A 19,194-nucleotide genomic window follows, 5' to 3' on the forward strand; every position below is an offset into this window, starting at 1 on the left:
GCTCAACAGCGCATAAAACACAGCCCGTCTGTTGCCCAACACCTCGCCTCGCAGCATGCCCGGGGGTCAGCCATTCAATCGCTATGCAGGCTCAACCCAGATCAGCTTCCGAGGGGGGATCTGGAGGGGATTGGGGGGCAGGGGGGTATAGGGGGGTACGGGGTGGATATGTGGGGTGTGGGGGCGAGACTGTTGGAGTTGGGGGACTGGAGAGGAGGGTATAGGGGAGGGTGGTATAGCGGGACATGGGAGGGGCGAAGGTGGGTGGAGTTGCGGGGGATGATGGGGGGCCGGGGAAGTGGGCATAGGTGGAGGGGGGTATGGGGGGGGGGGCTCCGCAGGGGTCCCCAGTGACGTCACGCCCCGATCGATTCCAACCGCCTGCGTCACGTGACGCGGTCGGCAGCCAATGAGAGCGCGGCGTCCGGCGTGGTGCCGAGTGAGTGAGGGAGGAAAGTTCGACCGAGAAGAGGGAGAGCAGGGAAGATAATGGTGATGGAGATGGTGGGGCTACAGTGCTGGTGGTGGTGGTGGTGCAGCACGCACGATCGGTGACCGCGGAGCGAGGGCGGGACCCTCTAGTGCCCGGCACGACGCGACTCCAGGAGGGTCCGGTCGCCCAATCCTGGAACCCCTCCGGCACTCCGGCACAACTTCTGCGCTGCGCCACCCCGCGCGTCTCTGCTCCGCACATCTCCCCGCTCCCTCCAGCTCGTGGCGCTCCCTGCTCCTCTCGGTGATGCCCAGCACCACTGCTTTCACTGCTTCAGCTGCTTCAGCTCCCGAGTGACTCTGTAACTTAACCTCCCCCTCTTCCCTCTTCTCAACACAATAACTCCAGCTGCCCCCCCCCTCCCCCCTGCGCTCCCTGCTCGCTCAGCTCTCCAGCTCCCCATACTCTGCTCAGCTCTCTGTCTTTCCGTTTTCCCAGTAACTCCCCATCTCCATTAGCCGTCATCTCCAGCCACCACAGTTCTTCAGCTGCCCCTTGCTAAACTCGCTGTCTCCTGCTCCGCCATATCTTCCGACTGCCCCCCTCCCACCTTGCTCCGCCTGCTTTACAATGGAGGATGGAGCGACTCTCTGGCCGTTTGATGCTGCGGGCAGGGAGAGATGTCGTGGTGGCGGCGGCGGCGGCGGGAGCGAACTCAACCCCAGCCACCATCACCTCGTCTTCATCAGCCACCTCGTCGCTCCTCGGACACCTGCAGAGGCTGTTGCGGGGGAGAGAGGCTGCGCCGCCCGGACCTGGGGGATGGCGGCAGGGCGCACACTCAGCGGGTGCGTGCTGGAACCCGACCCGTGCCCGCGGGGTCTAACTTACTGAGCGCAGGGTGATTGCTTGTAACGCACGTGCCGTCACACAGACATGCAAGCATATACAATCACACACGTACACATAAACTCAGAGCCACACATATGCATACAAAGACAAAGATACCCTGCATAGCCTTATACCGTTAGCGAGTAAGCACCTATGAAGACCGGCACGGCACACGAGGGGGGTGGGTGGCCAACACCACGCTCGACCGCCTTTGTCTCCCCAGTGGCGATGTTTACACACCACACCTGGCATTCATTCGAGGCTTTGTCGACCGAGGGGGATGCCCAGTACCGGTTCAGATAACCATCAATGTTGGTCGTGAACGTAAATTGAACTCGGGTCGCGACACAACCGCCGATGTGCATACAGGCATGTGCACAAACAGGGCACGCGTACAGAGATACCGATCCCCCGGGTAGCCTTCGAGACTGATGCTGGCATTGGCCGGGAATCGAACTTAGATGATCCGGGTTCGTAGGGCATTGATTTATTAGTTAGCTTGCTACGCCACGCACAGACGCACGTAAACACGCATACATACAGACACGTACAGATGCATACGCATACACGCCCATGCGTGAATCCACCTGTAACCACACTCTTACCACACTGAGCTCGGGAAACCACATAGCAGCAACAGCTGTCCGATCAGCTGGTGGGCAGGAGCCAAACTAGCAGCTGCACTGGTAGAACATTCTTCATTTGGAACAGTTATCCCCTCCGCAGGACCAAGTGGCAATCACGGGCCTCTCAGGCGCTACGGCTGTCCGATAAGTTGATGGGGAGATGCTTGTCGATTAAGGTGGAAATAGCTGTTCACTCGGTTGGACGTGAGGGGGTAAAGAGCTGTCCGATTGGCTGTGCAAGTGGAGGGGATACAAGGAACAATTTATTGTTTTACTTATTTATCCAGGAGAGCGACACTGAGTTTTAGGACTATTTTTCAGTACGGTCCTTCTTCCCACATTGGGTTTTCACTTAAAGTTGTTTTCAGCCCGTTGATGAGTTGTGTTTATTATACAAGGGGGAGGACAACCAGAGCACCCGGATTAAACTCACGTGCACGAGGGGACAACATGCCATTCCCGTACAGATGGAAACAGATGGCGATTAGTCCACTCGCGGTACTGCCTTGTCCTGGCCAGCCAGGGTGGTGTGGCACCTCGACGCCAACGAGGAAGTTTCACAACATCTGTGTGATCCACCAACCCTAGCCTCCACAGTTCTGGATTACAGATGTCAGGTGTCTGTCACAGTCGCCGGATCAACTGGTGAGAGTGGAGTCCGTCAAGTGCCTGTCAGGAGGAATATCAGTCCAGTCAGGTGGACAGGAGGGTCCAGTCAGGTGCCTATGTAAACAGCTGTCTCATTGGAGGTACAATCGTAGGGGGGGATAACAAGTGCCTATAACATAATCTGTCTCATCAGCTGGCGTAGGAGTAGCAGCAGCAGCAGGAGATGTGGTTGCCGTGTTGAAGTCGGGCACCACCTGCCCGCTGGCTGGGAACGCCGCCTATGAGGCGAGAGACGGACAGGTGTGCCTTGACACCACCACCACTGTGCACAAATACTGCACGGGAGTGGGGGAGCGGGTCAAGTTAGTCACGGAAGCAGATAGGCGACGCATTGTACCGGTAGTGTCATTAATGCCTCGCCGAGCGCAGGGTGATTTACTTTGCTGGGAAACGCCGTGGTGTGTGGGGGGGCAAAAACCGCGGTTCTGTTGCGATGCCGGGGTCTGAAATGATCGCCCCATCCCCGTTTAAGCCTACACGAGTTCCCCCCCCCCCCCCCCCCATTGTAATCACATACAACATACATCACATACGTGCTAAAAAAAATTTGGGGCAACTTATGCTTAGAGGCCATAATTAAAATTTGCCTTAAGTGCACTGAGCACGAACCACCATCATCATCATCAGCCACTTGGTAGTCAACACAACAGCGCGGACTATGCGCATGGGTGACGCGCGGAGTGAGACCAGCACGAGTGCTGGGGTGGGAAGATGGCGACGAGGTATCCATCCGCGGCATCAACAGCACTCGCGGGCCGTGCACTACTTTATAACACGGGGACGTTCATCTTAGCGTCACCTCGACTCAAAACCTACCTCAATAACAAGTAAAGCTCAACTGTTTAAACTTTTATTTTACCGGGTAAGGCCTACGGAGCTCTCACAAATGCATACCTGTCAACCCATAACGTTTTACCCGTATTCTTGTACAGGGGAATTGGGCAAAACTTTTGTCTATTTGTGTTTCTCCTTTGTAATGGGACTTTGTAGGATGAACGTTGAGATTTATAAGGGCACGGGGTGACCATTAATGTTTGAATTGGTCTGTAATAAGGTAGTCACTTGTTATGGATTGACTGGGTATGTAAATGATAGCCTCAACGAAGTGGCTTGTCGTGTGGACATCATTTTATCCCAGCCAAATACTCTTAAAAAGGCGCTTTCATTCTAAATGTGGAGGGCAAAAAAAACGGAAGGGTCCGGAAAAAAAGTCACGCCACCTACGGGGAGAACACGCAAACTCCAAATATACACACCAGGCGTCCGGGTCGAACCACCAACCCTCCTGTGGACCAGGTACCCAACCTCACCTCGCCACCGCCTACTGTTGGGCAATGTGTTGACTGCTTTGTGCTCTGCTCTCCAATCCCCAGTAGTTATTCACCTTCCCACCAAAAGCCTGGATTTACTTTTCGAGTCTCGCTCGCTTGTGAAAATATCTTTTAGCGTCCACAAACTCTGCACAATTCAAACTTATTGTACATTATCTGGTGCCCCCTTCAGCGTATCTGGCTGTGAGCTGCACCTGTTTACGTGTTATTGATATTTCCTGTAATTGACCTGCAGACTTACTCAGCCTTTGCACAGGAAACAACAACAAACACTCCGAGGCGCTCGAGAAAATATGAAGCAGAAATACAATATCCCATGGTTGCTGATTGAGCCGCACTACATGTGACGCCGTGTGAGCTAACGTGTTTTCATCAAAGCCACGGCAGTAATTTTTAGCCACTTAATGTGACGAATACAAATAAGGTGGCTGGAAAATATAAATGCGGTCACTCCCGACAATGAATCCGGGACACGCCGGCACTCAGACGTTTTGACCACAGCAAAGTAGGTGGTCATCGTCTGTCCATACAACTGCGTCGGTTGTCCTGGGTGTGCTGCTGGATGTCTCTCCGATGGCTTGTCGGGTTCTGCACGATGAGCAAACTGAAGAAGCTCCCAGCATGTGGAGCGAAACGTCGGACATCATGCTGAACAACACGTGCCACAAATAAAACGCGCGGTACACAACCAGAAGACTCATTTGAGAAAGCTGTCATAATATTGTCATCCTTCAGACTATCATCCTTACTAATGATCACTGTAATCGTCTCTTGCTGTAAGGCAGTTCGTACATTTCAGACACTTGAAAGATGTGAGCAATCATTAGTGTCATCACGAAGTGGCATTTTTACTTGGCACAGTGTCAACCGATTAGGACTGTTTTTGTTTCTCGTCAATGCTGACATGCCTCTGGTTGCTTTGTCTCAGCTCTCCAGTACGTGACGATGCAGGGAGAGCTCTGAGTCTGGCACTGAGTGGTCACTTCTCCCACCTCACCTCCCGCTGCCCTCTTTGTCTTCTGCACCTCGGTGGCGCGAGTTGGACGTGCAGAGTTTTAGCCATCGTAGGTAAAAGTAAAAAAACTCTTTACCGTTTTTTAAATGCATTGGAGCCTCGGTTACATGAATTAAGCTGTAAACAAATCCTCTTGCTGTTACTTCTCTCAGTTTGTCATGTTACCTTTCGATCACGTTTCATTGTAAAATAAAAACCTGTTTAGTTCACGCTTGCGATGGCTACATTGCCAATTGCGGCACATCAAACGGCACGAATATAAATATCTGATGGTTAAGACTAACTAGCAACCAGTGGACAATGGCATAGACTAGAACAACAAATTAGTACCAAGGTACAAAACCTTACTTCGGATCAAAATAATTTATTTTCCTTTGTAACGTGAGAGAAATGCTCGTGAAATATTCGAACTAACTGACTTTTTCGTCCACACTGGGATGGTGAAGGTTCGTTCAGTTTTGTGTTCATGTAAAACCGTTGATTTATACCGTAAATAAGCTTTTCCCATCACTACACAATTATTAAAAAAATTACACCCCATAAGATGTGTATATTATTCGGATGATCTTGAAATGTTGACTAATATTGTGTAATTTGTGGACCTGCCCTGTTGTGAACACATCTCACTGTTCATTACAAGGCTGATGTGGCCCCAATTTATATTCACGAGCCAATATGACATTTTAACAGCCCTCATGTAAATCCACTGTTGGATGAAGACTTCTTCAACCTCTCCAGGTCATGTGGGTTTTGGTCCATGCTTCACCATCCTAGTCAATGTGGATTGGTGAAGGTGAGAAGCCGGGAGCGTAAAAGTAGAGTACAACAGTTGATTTTCATGCATTGCCCTCTGCTGCCCAGCTTGCAGCCCAACAGGAGCCTGTGACCTCCTGTGCATGGTGGTCACTCATCTAAGCACTAACCGGCTTCAACCCTACTCTTTGGTTCTATTGGGTAAAGTCACGTAGGTGAAAATAAAATAACAAAAAATCACGACGTTTCGCCACAACACAAGTGGCCTTCATCAGGTGAAGGGACGAGACTGTCTGGAGGACAACACTCTAGCGCTGTCCTCCAGACAGTCTCGTCCCTTCACCTGATGAAGGCCACTTGTGTTGTGGCCGAAACGTCGTGATTTTTTGTTATTTTATTTTCACCTACGTGACTTTACCCAATAGAACCAAAGAGTATGGATCCTAGCAGTCACGAAAGCTTTAAATCTAGGCTTCAACCCTGCTTAACTTCTGAGATCTGATGATATCGAGTGCGTTCCGAGTGATTTGGACATTCTTATCCAGTACAGAACTCAGGTGCAGGTTGTACCGCACTGTTGTTAGGCACGATGTCCGACGTTTCGCTCCATGTGCTATGGGAGCCTCTTCAGGAGCTGCCGCACGTGACTTGAAGCATCGTACTTCGCCTGCCGAGCTACACGCAACGCGACCCAAAACATCAGTTTTGCGCAGAAGTTCAACCGCGATGCCCTCCGCACTTGCCATAATACGATGGTTGTGGTGCTGGTTTTCAAATCGGCGTACATCTCTTCGTGTGTGCAGATGAAAGTGGAGTTGCTTGAGGCCTACGTGAGGGACCCGACGGAGCAGAATGAGCTGCTCCTGTAGACCGTGGGCACCCTGCAGGCGGAGGCTGACCGGCGCATTGCTGACATGATGAAGAATATCGCGGTGAGGGGGGGGAGCGAGGGGGGCAGCACCGTCGGGCTCGCACGTCGCGTGCGGACTACGGTTCGTGCAGACCGCAGAACCGAGGCGCTCTCTGCTAACCCATGCCAGGGGGCTTGGGGGTCCGGGCGCTGAGCCAACACCGTTGAAATCCTAGGTTTGCGGCAGGTTACAGCTACTTGTGATTAAACCAGGTTCTCAGGACACGAAATTTGGTTCTGCACTTAATTTGGCAACATTTGACACGGAGAGATAATTATTAAATTCAACACTGATTGTCATGTGACAAATATAATCTCAGTCACAGAGTCGATAGTAAAGTCCAGTCCCCCAGCGCAGTGCTTCTCAACCCGTTTCACTCCACAGCACTCGCCCTTGGGCTCGCTCGAACTTAGTGGCACACCGAACCAAAACCTCACGGTGGGCCCAGGTGGGTGGCTGAGAACTTGTGGTCGCTGAGAGAAATCACGACCATTTGTTTATATTCATCTTATTGAGAACAAGGAAATGAAGTGGCGCTACTAAAATCCGTGACAAGGATTTGCCCAACTGCGTGAGTTTATTTGTGTCTATTGGAGTGTCTTGGTGTGAGTTTATTAATGTGTGTGTCTTGTGTCTCTGTGTGTGTCGGTAGTGTAGCGGTTTGCGCGCTGCGCTACGAACCTGGCAACCCAAGTTCAATTCCCGCTCGTGGCCAACACCAGTGACGATTATCTAAACCAGTTATGGGCCTCCCCTAGGTCGAAAAAGCCTCAAATTAGTACCTGGTGCGGTGTGTAAACATCGCTACTCGGAAGACAAAGGCAGTCAGGCGTGGTGCTGGCCACCCACCCCCTCATGTGCCGTACCGGCCTTCATAGGTGCTCGCTTACAGCACTTGCCCCAACGGTCTGAAAAGGCTATACGGGGGGTTTGTCTGTGTGTCTCTATGCCTCTGTGTGTGTCTCTGCGAGAGTTCCGACACACTGCCGAAATCACAGGAAAAATCTATTTCAAGTAAATAAATGAACATTCATTCCATGCAGGAATTTGTGGGGTTGAGGAAAGTGTGGCAACAATGATAATATTATTACAACAACCTGAAGCAATCCTCTTCAGGGTGCTTTACAATGTAAATAACAGCACTTCCCACGCATGTGTATTCGTGTGCGGGAGCAGAACACATGCACACACACACACGAGACAATCACAATAACACTGGCACCGTGCAATGTCTTGGAGCGGTTAAAGGTGGAGACTGTGCAATACCTCGGTGTAACTTTATAAATACCATCATTGCACAGCTAGCTCAGTGTAGGCTTACAATGGAAGGACATTCATACAAGTCCCAGTCTTGTTCAGAATAATGGAGTTGTCGAGGTTGGGCAGGCTAAAGAATGGTTGTCTGTTACATTGATTTCAAGACTGGGCATGTGATCGGTGCCTGTTGCTGGGTTTGAGGTGGACTTCCCATAGGATTGGACATTGGGCCAGCCTGATTCATAATAGATTTTTGGAGGCCACGTAATGATCTAACCAAATTTGTGTTGTGAGACCCTCCAGCACGCAACACAGCCAAAGTAATTAAATTGTCACGTGGTGTACGAGCGTTGTTAAAACGCTCGTACACCACGTTTAAAGGTCGATTCTCGCGACCATATTCAACAATGTCCCATTGCCAAAATGCTAGCGCAGATGTCCGATGCCCCCGCAGGCCTGGTCTATCTTATCTCCTGGCTCGCCGCACCAAATACAGAAGGACGAAAAAGTAGTCTTAGCGAGCATATGTCGCGCATGTTTATGGATGTACGGTATTCTCCATCGCTGAAGCCTGAAACGCGACATGCACCAAACCCGGCTGCGTCAAGAAACCCAAAGCATCCACAGGTGTGGGCCAATATTTACTCACGACATGGACTAATGACCAATAGAATGAAAGCAGGGGCCGAGTTGTGCATCTTTTAGCGTTATCGCGCGTATTGAGCTGTTCCTGCTGCCATTAACCGTCCAATGACATTATAATTGGTAGCCCAGTAACGATTCTTCCTCTGCAGTGGCTTCAGGAATTGTCACGATTTAGGGTCGCGTTTTGATTGAATTATGGATTCTCTTTGGTCTTGTTCGTACTGTCCAATGTAGTTTAGTCTGTCTCATATTGTTCGTGATTTTAAAGGGAATAATTGTATTTAATATGCATAAACGGTAATTGATTAGTGCACGCATCTGGCTATAGCTTCGGAAGTGTATTTAATGAACGTGTTTACAAGTGCTCACAGTGGTGAGTGAAAAGACGTGCTCAACGTGCAACCCAACCCGGTAAACCCCGCACTTGAATCGACGATCTGCTACACGCCTAACGGGTGTTTTAAAATTTTCTATTCAATATATCCAGGGTAAGCCCCTGTGCAGACAAGCAGGCACATATGGAACACTGCTTGAGAATTTAATCATGAATCCGTTTCAGTTAAATCAACGCGCACCACGCTCACCCTTTCTTTAAACAATGAACTGTGAACGTTGATACAACAAGGGGACCCAAGAGCAACTGCACTCATTAAACCACCCCCCCCCCCACTGCTGCCCAGAAAAATAATCAACCACGGGGGATTTTCCAGCCCGCTGAGTTACTCGTATCTCAGCTTGCAAGAATGTACACGTGGACGATAGAAGGAGGCAACCATATTTACTCGTGTGATCTAAAACAAAAGTGATTGACGGAAGAGATTTGTGAATAACCCTGCACGGTTAAAGGCAGCCACCTATACGGAGGTGCCCACAGATTGGCGTCTCCCACGGTGTAACGGGGTTATTTGGCAGTGGGGGTACCTAAAAATTGGAAATAAATTGAAATGGCACCCTTACAGCTCAACAATTAACGACGGCGTTCAAAGCATTGCCCACGTGTGGGTGACCTGCGTCTACACGCAGCGCAGGAACTCTGTGCATCAACGCAGTCCCGGTTTGGTACAGTGCTGCACCATTGCTCCTTTGTAAATTGTAAATGCTGTGGGTTTGCTCTAACACACCGGTGTTCTGAACTCGTCACTAATTGGCATGTTTTTGTTTACGTGACAAACCTTATGAATTGGCTGTGTTGGGTGGTAGCAGGTTTAACGACGCATTGATAAACCTCTTTTATGAATTCCTTATGCACCACTTGCATTGTGCTCTTCAAGCATTGGCTTTTTGCGACTTTAAGTGAATTTAGTCTTGCTTTTTTACATTAGATACAGAAAGCATTACAAGACATTCATATATGAACTAAAATAGGTCTTCATGGAAATAACAGGATTATGTTAAGATAAGGAATATATTGGGGCAACCCACACCATGAATTATCCCGTGATTTCCACTTACACAGTGTAGAAAACTGACTGTAGCAGAGCCAGCCTTGGTGAAAGAGTCTGTAAGTTGACTGATAAAGTTTGCAAGGCAGCCTGTGTAATGAGTGGGTGGGTGGTCACACCTTGTACAACAAACCTGCTCATATAATTGGACAATATTTTAAATAATAATTTACAGTTTTTTTGTTAAATCCACTGCCGGATGAAGGCTTCCCCTGTGTTGCCATCGGGATTTTTTTACCATACTTCACCATGATGCGGTCACTGTGGGTTGGTAAACGGGAGGTGCTCAGGACCGGTTTAGATTTCACTCGCCACCGATGTTAGTCGTGCCGGGGAATCGACCTCGGGTTATTGGGTTTATGATGCGGCACGCTAACCACCACGTTGCCGCTTCCTCCATTACTAGGAATAATTACCGATGCTAAACACACAGTCTGAATGTCTGATGCGACTGTTGTTGATGTAAAGTGCTCCAATATTAATTTTAACATTTTCGTGTGTTTAAGCGGCATGTTTGTCATAACGGGATTTAAGCAACACGCGCCAGACAGCAGCATGACATAAACCCGCCAGGCTCATTATCATGGCCCTACACACAGCCCCATTCATTACCACTGGTGGTGTCGTGACAGCTGCTGCAGCGCGCTCACTTCCTGCATACGCAGGCGAAATACAGAGTGGAGCATCTGATATCGCGGGCGCATTTTTTTTCATTCGCAAAGCTTCGTTTTCGGCAGGGTGGCATCGCGCCGTTGTTTGTCGGTCCCACGTAACATTCGGAGGCAGCTGTGAACTCGCACGCAATGGAGCGGAGTTGGCAGCGGCGCAGCACGCGGCCTAAACAGTGATACACGAGTCCAAGTGGGGTGCCACCCCGGGGGGGCGCGTCGCGGCTCGCGCTGCCCCTACCGGGGCGGAGTGCCTTCGTGCCTTCCATTGCCAATGAGGTTTTAACATTATCCACGTAGAAATTTTGGCAAATATTTTACGGCCCTGAGATTAACCCCGGGGTTTTTTTTTTCCTCCCTATCCACCGCCATCCTCTGCCTGTTTGATCAGACACCGTGTGGAATGGTAAACATGGAAGACGTCCCCGGCAGCCCTGGTGTGTGTGCTCTCTCGCTGATGGGCATTGTCCCTGCTGGGATTCTTCCGTTCAGAGCGACGCCGACAGCTTAGGGACGTGTGATCAGAAAGCCATATCTCCGATTTTATTGCCATGAAATCTAAATGCTAATATCCATAAGCTTCATACAAGACTTTTGTGCGAATAACATGACAAAGGATGCATTCAGGATTCGTTATGAAGGATATTTAAAAATATATGTATTCGTCTATATATGTAGTTTTTCTTTTAAAAAGAGGTTTCATAAACTGAACAAAAGGACAAGCGTGCACCATGCTTTCCCATGTAATCGCCGCTGATGCTCACATCTTGCGACGCAGGCACACACGTGCCCCGGCAGCCTCACTCTTGTTGAGTCTCCGCTGAACGGAAGTCGTCGAGCGGCGTGCTTAAGCCCATAGTTGTGCAAATAGTGTCGGGACGTGCCTGCAGCCAGGCATGACCTTGGCGACAGCGGCTGTGCAGTCTCCTAGGCCTTGCAATGCCCGTTTCACATATGCATCACCCACTAGGGTGGGTGTACGCTCAGAAATCACTCAATTGGGATTACATATAGCTATCCTTGCCCCCTACTGGCAGACAATGCCGTTTGCAGGCCAGGTGCTGAGCCATCTTGTGCCACGCAGGGGTGGCTGCCCCTGGGGGCGCCCTTTCAAATGTTTGATGTGATGTAAGTCCCTTATAATGGGTCTTGAGACCTGCTGACATAAAATGGCTTACTATTAAAAATATATATATAATTGTTAGATAGCGGTTGGAAAAAGCGTAGTATGCAAGTAACATCCAGAGCCTCCAGTCACCCAGATAATGGAGGGGATGAAAAAGTCCTACGCAAAGATATGGCCTGGTTCTCTGTGACAAGCTCCACAGATGGAAATGCAGCACGTTGACCTTGATTGTGTTTTTTTTCCCCAGCTATAGATCTGGCTGTGAATAGGCTTTTGCTTGGACGGTCGAGTGCCGGAGAAGTGAGCTCGGGGACAGACAGTTTAACCCTTTCACCCACTGTGTAATCTCGCTAACAAGGTCAGCGCCCTCACCCACACTACAATGTGCTGACCTGTGGCATGCGAAGAAAAGTGTTGGGGAGGGTCAGCTCAAACCACGCTGGGCAGCGGCATCTCCTCGCTGCCGTAGCACGAGCGCTGCACATTGTGAGCTCACGGTGTCAGGTGTAACAAGTGCACGGGTCCTTGTTGTAATTTGATTTGCTCCCTCGGGTGGGAAGGTCGAAGGTGAAAGGTTACCCTTCCCGGGTAGGGTCACGGTTAGTGAGATATCACCGCTTCGGTAAATGACGTAATGGGAAACCGCGTAGAACCATCCCTTCCTCCTTTCTGTGCCGTTTGTACTTGACCGGGTGCCGCTTCGTGCAAATAAAGTAAAATCTTCCCCACCACCCACCTTTTCTCCACCCTGCTGTGCAGGAGAGGGTTAACAGTGTGCGCGCCGTGCGCGCAGGAAGTGCGGCGGACACTGCGCGGAGCTCGGGAGCCGGGCGGACGCTCTGCACCGCAAGAACGTCGCCCCTGCAGGAGGAGTTGGGTCGCCCGCTCGAGGCCGCGGGGCACGGTGGCCCCAGCCTGCCCCGTGACGTGAGCACCACCCTCCCTCCCCCACCACCTTACTTGCTCAGCTTGTGGCATGTGGTTAATTGTTAATATTTTAAAAGGTTCGTCCCAGAGCAAACTATACATTTTTTTCCACTACTGCGGTATAATCGGAGCTTACTTTTCAGCGAGAGAAATAGATTTTCTGGCTCGTTGGAAGGTTTGAATAGGTTATAGATGATGAGTAGCCGCAGTCATAGTGAGAGGTATCCTGGTGCGGATATCTTTTCATGATGGCCGATTCGGATAGACCAGGCTGAAATCAAGTATTGGGTGTCATAATTGTGTAGGTACACAAGTATTCATTTGAATAAATATACATGACTCGTCCTCTCCGCAGAACAATAACCTTAGTCCATAAACCGACAATTGTCTTTCTGGAACAATGTTATCTAGCAGATGTCTTTTAGAATGATAATTGCGGATCGCTTTTAAGAATGCATTTAAAAAATGAACGGAGCATCTAAATGTTACTACTTAAAACCGTGCGACCAATGTCACGTATTGGCAACACTTCTAAAAATACATGTAGGAAAACAGTCTGCACATTTTCAAGCGACCGCCTAGTGTTAGAGCGAGAGGCGGTAGAATAAACGTACGAACGGTTAGAAATTAGAATTGACCATCGTGGCGCCCGCGACAGGAACACCGACGCTGCCATGTGTGTGTGCGTGTGCGCCTGTGTGGGAGAGCGTGGGGGCAGGAGGCCCTGTCACCCACACGTGTTTTTAATAAACCGGCTCCCACGACGCCGCTTGGTCGGCAATTGAGGCCCTTTCCTGGGCCTCTGTGGCCTATGGTTGAATTGCCCTCACGTTGACATGGGCTGGCGTTTGGGTTCGGGCTGCTGGGGGAGGTGGAAGAGGAGAGAGAGAGAGAGAGGAGGGCGCTTCGCCGTCGCTGCCGTGGCTGTGTGACCCATGGGGGCTGGGAGGAGGGAGCAACTCCATGGGGCAATACGGTCACTGCTTGCATCCACACTGCTGCGATTATGATGTAATTGACTGGTATCTGATTTGACCTTTGCTGTTGAATTATACAATAAAAGATGAGCTTTTATATTCTTGCGCTAAATACACGGCATGCCGTATGGCTGTGTGTCGCGGCGCACGCGCGCGCGCACACAAACGCAATCTAAATGTAATATCAAAGCGACACGTTAATTTACTCCCTGCATAGAGGAATACACATAACGCTTCCTGCACCACTGTCTTTCACAAAAGCCCATGTGTGCAGTAAGGTACGGCCATGCCTCTGTGGAGGATGGCCTGGTCTTTACTAGAGCCCTGTTGCGGACCACCAGGCGTGTTGCACACCCAAGGAGGGCAGTTTACGATGCACGCGCGAGATGTTAATGATCGGCAATTAACGTATTATTGGAGCTACATCTGGTATTCGTTTAGAGCTGATTGATATTGTTGACTTGAACCTGCGGGTGACCTTAAGAAAGGAATTTTTTGCCAGCTTTCCCTCTCGTCCCTTTGTTTGCAGTCTTGACAGTAACATTTGACGCTCTCCGCGATTACTGTGTGGCTATCGACAATTAAAGAGTAGCTCTTTACCATTCTGCAGCCACGCTGCCACGCGTTCTCATTTCGTTTCCGTCCGCAAACCATTCGTCGCCGTAAATATTAACTCTTGATTCACCCCCTCGGCGATTACCGGAGTGCGCGCCGCTTGTACGGACCCTCCAGTCGTGGGTGTACAAGTGTGCGTTTAGCGCGGGACAATGGTGGGGTCGCGACCCAGGCCGGCTTGAACAACCGGCGGCGGCCGAGCGGTCGGCAGCAGCTCGAGCAACACGAGGCAACGCGTCCGAATGGCGGATCTCGGCGCGTTCATCGCGACGGGCCCCCGCTTCCCAGAGCAGCGGCGCGCGCGCGCGATATAGGGCGGGCGGCTCGCGGCGCCTCTAAAGCATCCCGACGATCGCACGGCGCACCTCGTCCGAAATTTGTGGCGGGGTGTTTGAGTGGCAGATCAATATGCCTTTGTTAATAAGATGACCCGACGTGTACGGGGTGCAAGGGTACCCGTCAAGGACAAAGTGCCGACTTGCTGCAGCACAAGCATGGCTTCCAGACAGCCTTTGAAATGTTCTTAAAAAGGATCCTTTCATTTCCACGTGCGGCAAAGCGTTCCGCAGGGTTTTTCACTGCCTCCGCGGCGGTCGTGCGGCGCCGCGCGGTACAGCGCAGGCAAGGCGTGCGTTTGGCTTTAGTTGCGTTCAGGATGAATTAGTTTTGCATTAATATTTTGCTCTCGATTTTACACTGGTCGACGCTTTGTAAAATTGTCCACTTTAAATTTAAGAGTAATGTTGGATGTGTATTTAGAAAATAAATGTTTTATTTGTACTACTAAAAACCTGAAATTCATGCTTTTTGTAGAATATATTTTTGAAAATTGTTAATTACAGGACTATTTTATTAGATTTGATTCGGCCAGAAAAAAACTAACAATAAAGCAATTTTCCTATTAACATATTTAGCGCACATTTTAAAAAAGTTCTGCAACATAGTAACATTAAAACAGTTAAATTCAACTTTAAATATTACAGTCCTGCAACTAAAAGAAATAAAGTGAGTGACTCTCATGCCGAAATGACGGCGGACAATAGCGCCGCTGTTCGCGCCGATAGTAGTTTATTCGTTAGCGCCATTAATCGGGCCTGAGATTGGCGAAAGACAGCGACACCTGCGGTTTAAAAAATTATATATTTGCCGAAAACTATGCAATGGTTCCACTGTAGCGCCACCGCCAACTTGGCGCCCACCCAGTGCCTGGACACTCGCCGTTCTCTGCCCGCTCTGCCCGTGCGCCCACCCGCCTGCTCGCACACAATCGTGCTGTCCGCTGGCTCACGTGCCACCCACAGGCCAGCCGCCTCGCTTTCCCGCCACTCGCTGCCCGTCCCCTGACCTGTTTGCTAACATACCGCCCGACGGCATGCCCGCTTGTCATTGCCTGCCGCTCACTTACCCACTGTCCACCCACCCGCTTGTTCATTTGCTGCCCGCTCGCTTACCTGCCCGCCGCATACCTCCCCATCTGCTCGCTCGCACACTTGCTTGTCCGCCAGCCAACCGCGCACTCCCTTGCCCGCTGCTTGCCCACCTGCTCGTTCGCCCGCTATTTCAACGACCGGCCGCCCGCTTGCGCACCCGCTCGCTCGCTCGCTTGCTGCTTTCCCACTCGCTCGCAAGCCCACTGCCTGCTCAATCGCTCGCCCGTCCGCTCGCCCGCCCGCCCGCTCGCTCACCCGCCTGCTCGCTCTCCGCCTGCCTGTCCACTCGCTAACCAACCGCCCGCCCGCCAGCCCGCCCGCCCGCCCGCTCGTCCGCCAACCCGCCCATTTTTCTGCCACTGTGCAGCAGCGCTCGTTTGCGTGTAGCCCTAATTAACATGCACAGCGAAGTGCCCTCATTTACAATGCAAATCTCTCGGCAGCTTGCCATGCCGGGGCCGCGCTGCGGGGCTGCCTGTTAATTATGCACAAGGCTTTTAAGTAGACAGCGATTTGGTCTTTTGCCAAAAATCCGGATTTTATCTTCTAAGAAAAGCAACGCTTTCAGGACACGTATCCGCTATTGATTCCGGCAGCGAGCGCTTCCCGTGCATTTTATAAAATCTCAAATAAATCCAATCGTGCAGAGCGATGCGCGTTTATCCTCGTATCCTCGTTATTGTAGACTGGAAGTCCGTGAGTTCACGATAGCGCAGCTGTACGTGCGTGCTAATTTTCCGATAGTTGCATGAATTAAAGTTGCTCCTCGGCGCAGCCCCCATGAGCGAATGGACAGTGCGGCGCCTCCGTCCAGCCGCTTCGTCTCCACGCAGCGATTCGGCACAAAAACTTTCACTGTAATCCACAACAACTTGTATTCCAGCGACGGTAATATTTCCAGCGAAGAGAATTCCATCCCGAAGACACACACACAATTTGCTAAGTGCAGCATGGCCACATCCCTGGTATGAAAACCGCATCCTTTGAATTTGTTTTAATCCGTTGCAATTTGTACACATCCACGGCGATGTTGTAGAGCTGCTTGCTTTCCAAACTTTTTCCTCCGGCCCTGGTAGAAGTCGTATTGCTTTGCGGGTAATTCGTCTGATTAATTCAGGCAGAGCGGGCGAACTCCCTGATTAACATGCAGGGCAGGGTGGAGTTGTCTGGGCTGCGGCTGAGCGCGGGGTGTAAATTGTCTGCTGATGGTGGGAACGCTCGAAAAGTGCAGACGGCTACAGAAAAAAAAACCGAGGGGGAGAGAGAGAGTGGCTGGGCGGAGCTTACTGTACGTTTAGGAGCCCCTCTGGAGCCTACATCGCCTTTTGAAAGTTTTGTCCCAATACGTAGCAATAGCGGCTGCTATCACTGAGAGTGTACCAACAGCATGAATGTAAATAAAATGTTTAAAAAAAGAAATGTAAAAAAAAATATAAATCACCGTGAAACAATGACTGTAATCCATAACGGAAAGCACAATTTTAGCCGAATTGTTTATTGGCCATAATGAATGCCATTTTGTTAGAGTATTGATCCACTTATCATTCCGAACATTCCGTTTTTTTTCGTGTCAGATAAAGCCCAGTTGAAGCGCAGAATTTTCGACATTCGGTACGACGCGTAGCGAGAGCCATGCGGCGCGCGGGCTCCATCCTGTAGCCGGGCGGAATGGCAGGCAGGCCCACCGAGCGGTCGGCGTGCAGGCAGCTTGGGCGGGCTGGCAGGCAGGCAGGCAGGTGGACAGGCAGGTAGGTAGAAAGCCATCCAGGCGTGCGAGCAGGAAGGTGGACAGACGGGCAGGCGGGTGGACAGCCAGCCAGGCAGGCAGGCCGGCCGACCGGCCGGCAGGGAAGCAGGCAGGCAGGTTGGCAGGCGGGAGAGCGAGTGGACGTGCAAGCCGGGAGGCAGAGCATCCCCGCAGCGCACGGAGCCAGTCGGTCTCGCGGAGTGCTTGCCGCTCATCAGGGCAGCACACTAATTAGAATCCCGCAGTTGAAACAATGAGGCCGCGCCGGGAAGCGAGGCTTGCCGATGTCGCGTACGTGTCCGGGAGACGTTGCATTCTGCCTTCCCTTCCTCCGGTTCGTAGCGCAGATTGTGCCGCATCGACGTTGAATCTCCATTTATATCCAGCCCAGCAGTGGGAGCCAGGCCCTGATTGGTTTGCGGTATTGATCAGCCCCCAGGAGTTGATAATGCGCTCGTCAATACTTATTGCATTGCGAAAAGCCACTGCTTTTTAACAGATGTGTTCACCTCTCCCTCTCTCACCCTATCCTAATTCTTTCTCCTCTGTCTGCCCTGTCCCTCTGTCTTATACTTTGTCTTTGCTTCGGTCTTTGCCACTGTCTCTCTCGATGTGTGTCTAGCCATGCTTCTCTATACACATGCCTTCACTGTCTCTCCCTATCCTGCCACGTCTACCACTACTCCTCTTTCTGGATGTCCTTTTATATCTCGTTCGCTCTTCCTTTTTCCCCTCATCTGGTTTGGCTTTTGTTGGGCGACACTCCGGGCCTGCATCTGATCGGGCGACTGCGGCCGCAGTTGGCGCCGAAGAGCGACTCGCAGGGGAAGACCGCGCCAGAACCGGGCGGCACGCTGCCACTCTCCACCACTTGCGTGAGTCTCACTTTATCGCCCGCTCTTCCCGCTCCGCCCATCCGTTCCACCCGCTCCGCTCGCTCCACTCCCACACCATTCCCGCCCGCCTGCCCGCTGCGACCGCACGTCCCCCATCCTCCCTGTTGGCATGGGCAGCACCACTCAGTGATGGCGCGATCCGAAAAGCTCATCTTCTGGGCGCTCTTACGTCTAAATTAAGTTTGAGTTTAGTTTCTAAATTGTTTTATATCCAGGACACGTGCCACAACCTGCTGTTTTTGTCTTCGATTCGTGCCACATTTGTGTCGCTGAGAATGCCGCAACTTCAGGTTAGTCGCATGGATTTTCCACGGAACCTCGGTGATGCGCGATTGTTCATAACGCACTTTCGTATTAGTTGGCTATTAACCTCCAACTTAGAAAAAATATATCCGTTAAGAAGTTTTTGTTAATTTATTTTCTTCCGAAAAGGCAGCGTGAGAACAAAAATCCGTAAGTTGGCGCGCCGGGGACTTTGGCAGCATCGCGCCCGTTGCCCTCCTGCCCGGTGCCGCCCCGCGCGGCACCCTGGTTTCTCCGCGATTCAACAGCTTGCATACCAAGCGGAGCCCCGTACAGGGGGGGTTGGGGCGCACCGGCGGGCAGGCCCTGCCAGCTGCCGCTCCTGGCACTGCCCAATGTTCACCGATCGCTAATTCCTCGTTGTTGTCGTCGCGCGCAACCGCGACGCGGGGTTTCGCGGCCAGTTCCACGGCCGTGCTTGGCAGCGAAGCGGGCACCGGCTCGCCGCGCCGCCCGCGCTCCGTCCGCATCGCAAAGAGCGATCGCGCTTTCCACCGATGCACCGATTGCGCCCGCGCCGCGTTGTAATCCG

The 19,194-nt window shown here is 51.3% G+C and overlaps 1 protein-coding gene and 1 long non-coding RNA gene across 9 annotated transcripts in view; one reads left to right on the top strand and one right to left on the bottom strand.

Annotated features, from left to right (window-relative positions):
* Window positions 1-922: 922 nt before the first annotated feature.
* Window positions 923-18,265, bottom strand: LOC142929150 (uncharacterized). The gene is made up of 2 exons (XR_012945334.1): window positions 15,738-18,265; window positions 923-1,248 (listed from the first exon to the last, which is right to left on the bottom strand). It is a non-coding gene; the product is annotated as an uncharacterized LOC142929150 (long non-coding RNA).
* The window catches only part of LOC116945813 (uncharacterized), a 173,552-nt gene continuing 155,501 nt past the window's right edge, over window positions 1,144-19,194 (top strand). Inside the window, exons 1-5 of one of the 8 annotated variants that reach the window (XM_076069783.1) lie at window positions 1,148-1,281; window positions 4,879-5,018; window positions 6,522-6,650; window positions 12,527-12,694; window positions 18,264-18,338. In XM_076069783.1, coding sequence (XP_075925898.1) covers window positions 6,633-6,650; window positions 12,527-12,694; window positions 18,264-18,338 — 261 coding nt within the window. In that variant the 5' untranslated portion in view covers window positions 1,148-1,281; window positions 4,879-5,018; window positions 6,522-6,632. Of the gene's footprint in view, window positions 5,019-6,521; window positions 6,651-12,526; window positions 12,695-18,263; window positions 18,339-19,194 lie in introns of all 8 variants that reach the window. The other 7 variants (XM_076069785.1, XM_076069779.1, XM_076069780.1 and 4 more) reach the window with 7 other exon arrangements.

Source organism: Petromyzon marinus, chromosome 25 (genome assembly GCF_048934315.1).
Source record: "Petromyzon marinus isolate PM22_M1 ecotype Great Lakes invasive population chromosome 25, UKy_Petmar_22M1.pri1.0, whole genome shotgun sequence".
NCBI classification, from domain to species: domain Eukaryota; kingdom Metazoa; phylum Chordata; class Hyperoartia; order Petromyzontiformes; family Petromyzontidae; genus Petromyzon; species Petromyzon marinus.